Genomic DNA, 6,000 nt, shown 5'->3' on the forward strand with positions numbered 1-6,000 from the left:
TCATATGGTCAGATGAAACCAAAATATAACTTTTTGGTAAAAACTCAACTCATCGTGTTTGAAGGACAAAGAATGCCATACCTACTGTGAAGCATGGGGGTGGAAACATCATGCTTTGGGGCTGTTTTTCTGCAACGGGACCAGGACAGCTGATCCGTGTAAAGGAAAGAATGAATGGGGCCATGTATAGTGAGATTTTGAGTGAAAACCTCCTTCCATCAGCAAGGGCATTGAAAATGAAACGTGGCTGGGTCTTTCAGCATGACAGTGATCCCAAACACACTGCCCGGGCAACGAAGAGTGGCTTCGTAAGAAGCATTTCAAGGTCCTGGAGTGGCCTAGCCAGTCTCCAGATCTCAACCACATAAATCTTTGGAGGGAGTTGAAAGTCCGTGTTGCCCAGCAACAGCCCCAAAACATCACTGCTCTAGAGGAGATCTGCATGGAGGAATGGGCCAAAATACCAGCAACAGTGTATGAAAACCTTGTGAAGACTTACAGAAAACGTTTGACCTCTGTTTATATACCCTTTGTTGGCAATGACAAAGTATTGAGAAACTTGTTATTGACCAAATACTTATTTTCCACCATAATTTGCAAATAAATTCATTAAAAATCCTACAATGTGATTATGGATTATATTTCTCATTTTGTCTGTCATAGTTGAAGTGTACCTAATGAGAGAGGCCTGTAAATTCTCATATTTTTAAGTGGGAGAACTTGCACAATTGGTGGTTGACTAAATACTTTTTTGCCCCAGTGTATACTGTACTCTATACCATCTACTGCATCTTGCCTATGCCATTCGGCCATTGCACATCCATATTTTTTTATTAATTCCTTTCCGTGTGTGTGTGTGTGTGTGTGTGTGTGTTAGGTATTACTGCATGGTCGGCACTAGAAGCACAAGCATTTTGCTACACTCGCATTAACATGGCTTACCATGTATGTGACAAATAATTTGATTTGACATTGCCAATCTCTATGCTCTGTTTTCCGTTGGCTGTCCCACCACAAAAAGCACTAGCTAAACTGCTGCGACCCTTTCCTGAATGACAGCTTGCCAGTTCCACAAAAGTGCTCTCATCTTTAAGCCAGCTACATTTCTACAGTAACAAATATTTCAGAACTAACCTGATACCAGGCAGTTAAACTCCATTTATCCTTGAATGAAGTGTCCAAGCTGCAAGTTGAGGACCAATTAAATCTGATTCCCTCCCTCTCACAAGATTGCATCATGCCCTTATTTAGAGGAAGACTACTGATTTTTTTAAATATTTGATTTGTTCAAATGTTTGTTAATGTGAAGCAGGCTTTTTTTTTTTTTTAAAGGTATCTTAGTCGCTGGTTTGACTCCCCGAGCCAACTTGTGAAAAAGCTGTTGCGCCTTTTGAGCAAGGCACTTAACCCAAATTAGTCTTAAATTGCACTTTAGTAATTACGATGCATTTGAAACTTCACTCACACAAGTTTGACTCTGATGTAACGTTATTTTATCAATAGGAGTGTGGGAGGTGTTTGCATTGATAAGCACATGACAGCAAAAATATATTAAAATAAACACTGCACTTCAACCCAATTACGCACCATCTCCTACAGGATTTGCTTTGACTTCTTTAATTTTGATTTCATCACAAATTAAAGTGGCACTGACTCGCCCATGGATTAAGGCTTCGGCATTATCTCGACGCGTTTGACTAGCCTTCTGCGACATGCATAGTTACAAGCCTGCTAGCATTAGCGGCAGGCGGACAAGCAATATACACTGTCGTAGTATGGATGAAGCCTGAGAATTTGAAGTTAACTAAACCAAGCTAGCTTTAGAAAAACCTGAGTAGCGCTAGATTAATCATAGTATACCCCTGGGGCTGCTGGGATTGTGGGCCCTGGAGATCAGACGCACTACTTTTCTTGACTGTCCTCCAGATCAGCTAAAAAAATAAATAAATGGGTTACTAGGTTCATTGTCTAATGGCGGCTTGGCTGATAAAACCTCCTTACGTCACAATTTTCTGTTTGAATAAACAAGCCCATTCCTGGAGTGCTACCATCTTGTATCTTCACTTCAACTCTAATCTAGTGCACCTGATCCTAATTATATATATTTTTTTTTAAGGCCAGAGAGCGAACCATCCGATCTCAGTTTGCCTGCACGTACCAGGACGACTCGGAGCTGCCCCTCAACCGCATCCTGGACTTCCCCAGCACCATCCAGGTCACCACCTGTGTGCACCCGGCTCCTAAGCAGACCATCACTACTGTGGACTCCACCTCTGCTGTCAAGGAGCTGGGCAGAGGTAAAAAATGTGAGGTTGTGACTTCATTCTCCCTTTCTCAGCAGTGACTTGTAACTGCATGTACTAATCATGCATGCCGGCGAACTGCTCCAGACTTCCTCACATAGTGCAGCATAGCTAAATGCCCCCCCCCCCCCCCCCCTTAAGGGAATGGCTTCTATTCCCTCTGACGCCACCGATTCGGCTTGATGCCCAGATCCACCTTCTCAGCCCAGACCTCGAACCCTGCCCAGTCCCCTCCTTGGGACTGGTACTTACGATCAACCTTTAAATGATTCCCCATTTTATAAAACCTGGCCGCCCCCACATCTGTAGTAAAAACCTAACCCCCCCCTACTCTTTCTTTCTGTGGGAATCCAGGCTCCGCTCCATCGGGTTACATGACAAATGTTCACTTTCAGCTCGCTAGAATAAACACTCTGGCTGTTAAACTGCAGGCTAACGTCAGCAATTTCATCAGATCCCCCCCCCCCCTCCCCTTCCTTCCTCTCTTGTTATGTCAATTTTTTTTCAACCCCAATTGTTAAGCTCTATTACGGTTTCCTCTCTCCAGTGGAGGTTTACCCAGAGGCTGGGAGGAAAGAGGCCCAGGGAGGAGGCACGACCCGGGGGGTTGCCACAGCGCTGGGGCCCAGGAGTGGAAATGATGCCCCGAGCAGCAGTGTAGGTGTGGGCAGTCGGAAGACCAACATCCAGACAGAAGGAAGCAGCAAAACCTGTAAACGGAAGCTGGTGGATTGTAGCGACCACTGTGGGTCAGGGAACCATCCCCCTCTGAAGAAACTCCCCACCAGATTGACAGGGAAGAATGGTGGGGCTAAAGCCCCCAGTAAGAAGAAACTGATTGCAGGACAGGGCAAGCTCACCAGCTTTTTCAGATTGTGAGCTACTCATTGTCGTAATGAAGATGAAGGCAGTACTAGTAATGGCTTTATTTAATCAATGGTCTGTTGTCTTTGAAGCTGAATGTTCCGGAATCAATTGCACTTGTTTTCGCGCAGTGGCGCTTGGCCTGATTTCAGAGGCTTTATTGTACTTGTTATTTATTTTTTCCTCTGTGCTTTCCAACGATTGACAGAAATCATTTTGAAAGAAAGATCACCAGCTGTGGTGTGTCTGGGAGAGTGTGATGCAGAAGAGCTGTTGAGGCAATATGGAAAGTCAGAGTGGTTGAAACCCAAGCAGATCTGTTTGATAGCCGATCTGTGGAGGATTGGCCTATCTACCTCTTAGACAAAAGGCCCACCGCCAGACACTTCTCCTCTCTTACATGCATCTTCACTACTACTATAATAAATTCTATACTGTTTTGTATTTGATTTACCTGTATGATGGTGACCCAGAATTGAAGCGTACGATTATATTTCAAAACCATTTTAATAGTTATTTGATTTTATACATGTTGTAAAACCATGGAACAGAGAAGGAAAGCATATTTGTTTTTGCAGGAGATTGACAGACGGCAGGGCAGCAGTGTAGGATCCACCAAACTCTTATGCTTGCCAACAGGGTCGATACACTCGTCCTATCATGCATCGCAGCACTGCAGGGAATAAAATTGGTAGAATTGCAGTTATTTTAAAGCATTAGTTATTTTTAATAATGCTGTCATAACCTTCTATAGTCTTCAATTTGTTGCTTTTATATGTCTGAAATGTCACAAGTCCAGCAGATAAAACTCTTGTTCCAAATAATGAATGGAACATCATGGGCAAAAGTATCAACACACTCAGTTATGCTTTTAATGCCAGTATCGTCACTCATTTGACATGATGAATGACGGTGACCTGGATCTTTCTAATGCCCAAGATTGAACGGATACAGGGACTGTAGAAGGAAAAATAACAGGAAGTTGCTGGTCGACACTTACTCTCAAGGTCGGCCTCCCTGCGCTCTACTTTCAGGCTATATTCAGCGGGAGAGTGATCTGTGGCTCGGTCGGGGAGGACAGGAAGGGCTCGGGAGAAAGCGGTGTTCATGCCACGTCTGGTGTGCCCTTTCAGTCCAATGTCCTGTGGGACAGAAGGCTAGATCACTCTCTGGCAGGCTTCCATTAGAGTGGATCAGCCAGCCTCTACATTGGTATACTCTGTCCACTGATGATTCTATTGCACAATCAGGTCTGGTGAGCCAAAGCCGAAGGTTATCTAGCTTGCATGATACAACAATACACATGAAAGGGCAATAGAATCCAATGTCAAAATTAATTGAGATGGTGTTTTTCTTTTCCATTCATTTGGGATTGATGCATGCCATTACCAGATGGCCATTTTTAAGAAGCGGCACAGATCTTCTGGGTCTCAAACCCCGGCTTTCTGGAGTCTGGTCCTGAGCCAGGCCATATGAAACCAGTATGAGAGGGGCCCCAGTTATCCAGACATCTAATCTGTGTGGCTTTACAACTCCTGTCCTCATCGCTCTCTCCTTCTGTTCCATTACTACAAAGATAACCATGTCCATGACTTGCATGACATACAGATGCTAGACAAACTGAATCACTCCACATGACTACCAAACCTTTGATGGAGCGGATACATTATCGTACATGTTGCCACTGTGTGACTCTAATAAAGATAAACAGCTATCACTTTCATCTTTGTTTGATGATGCCTCAAGTTTGAGCAAAATGTAAAATGTTGGCATATGAATAACATTGTATTGATGCTGCTACTGATGAAGATGAGTTAAGAGGGAGATTGGTATGAGGATGGACATGGATGAAGGAAGATACTTACTGAAAGGATGAGGTACTTTGTGTTGTCCTCTTCGTCGCCCAGTCCGTTGTCCAGGACGGGCTCCCGTCTGAACCTCGGGGCAGCCAGTGTGTTGTCGCTCATTGTGTCTTCGCCTTGTATCGATCGCAGGCTCTCCTGCTCTGTCCTACCCTCGTCCAGCTTGCCTGTCTGTACAGCAAAGACGACCGAGCCGGTGTTAAACTCAGAGAACAGCATTAGTGTGAATATAACAGAGTATAGGAAGATCATCATTCCTACTACACTATCTTGGTCCTAATGTCCTTGCGAAGGTAATTGAGAGTGGACTTCAGTTGCGCTCACCTGTGATGACTTGGTCAGTGGCCCATCAGCTCTTTTTATATCACGAAAAGCCAAAAGTGGATTTAAAAAAAAACATCATTACAAAGCCATATGTGTGTAGAGGAGATTTGAAGTCTCCTGCTGAGCTTGGCCCATGTCATCATTGAAAAGGATAACATGGCACAGGTCATAGCAAATTTGTAAAGCAGCTTTGAATGCTCCTTTATGTAGTCTAATCAGAAGGGAGGTTAGGTGAATAATAGCTGGATTACTGTCGGATGTAAGGACGTGCTGTATTTGAAAGAGGGGGGGCAACGTCTTTTCAACAGTCATCTCTTCCCTCCTGTAGAGGGGTCTCCTCAGGCCCCTCAAAGATCGTAGGTCTCAAATTAGTCTCACAAAGGTCTCACTTCTCAATGCTGTTCACTTTCAAAGGTGGAAAGTAAATGGTGGAACATATGCCTACTGTGCAATCTGAAAGAAACCAACAGATTGCCTACAGTGAGTTATCATCACCAAACTACATCAATGGCTACAGGCATTAATGCTCTGTGGGGAGAGAAGGTTGGGTCACTAAGGTCATGTCATCAGACTTCAACAAGACCCATAGAGAATGAAAACAGAGACCCGGGTAGCATCAACCGAACTAACCTATTGGTGATTGAGTA

General features: G+C 44.1%; 2 protein-coding genes across 4 annotated transcripts in view; one reads left to right on the top strand and one right to left on the bottom strand.

Annotated features, from left to right (window-relative positions):
• Window positions 1-4,884, top strand: part of parpbp (PARP1 binding protein) — a 27,196-nt gene extending 22,312 nt beyond the window's left edge. Inside the window, exons 10-11 of one of the 2 annotated variants that reach the window (XM_020490961.2) lie at window positions 2,117-2,306; window positions 2,851-4,884. In XM_020490961.2, the coding sequence (XP_020346550.1) occupies window positions 2,117-2,306; window positions 2,851-3,182 (522 nt within the window). In that variant the 3' untranslated portion in view covers window positions 3,183-4,884. The remainder of the gene's footprint in view (window positions 1-2,116; window positions 2,307-2,850) is intronic. The other variant, XM_020490962.2, reaches the window with a different exon arrangement.
• pmch (pro-melanin-concentrating hormone) lies at window positions 3,656-6,000 on the bottom strand. Of its 2 annotated transcripts, XM_020490977.2 has the most exons (3): window positions 5,033-6,000; window positions 4,168-4,309; window positions 3,656-3,840 (listed from the first exon to the last, which is right to left on the bottom strand). In XM_020490977.2, exons 1-3 carry the CDS (start codon window positions 5,282-5,284, stop codon window positions 3,791-3,793), a joined length of 444 nt encoding a protein of 147 aa, XP_020346566.1. In that variant the 5' UTR covers window positions 5,285-6,000; the 3' UTR covers window positions 3,656-3,790. The 2 variants fall into 2 exon arrangements, with proteins under 2 accessions (XP_020346566.1, XP_020346565.1); XM_020490976.2 differs by lacking the exon at window positions 3,656-3,840 and having other exon boundaries at window positions 4,035-4,309.

This window comes from Oncorhynchus kisutch, linkage group LG19 (genome assembly GCF_002021735.2).
Source record: "Oncorhynchus kisutch isolate 150728-3 linkage group LG19, Okis_V2, whole genome shotgun sequence".
Taxonomy (NCBI): domain Eukaryota; kingdom Metazoa; phylum Chordata; class Actinopteri; order Salmoniformes; family Salmonidae; genus Oncorhynchus; species Oncorhynchus kisutch.

Coding starts and splice junctions, on each gene's coding strand:
- pmch (XM_020490976.2), bottom strand. CDS start 5,284: ATGATGATCTTCCTATACTCTGTTATATTCACACTAATGCTGTTCTCT. Junction 4,310..5,032: donor CAAAGTACCTCATCCTTTCA/GTAAGTATCTTC, acceptor TCTGTCCCACAG/GACATTGGACTGAAAGGGCA.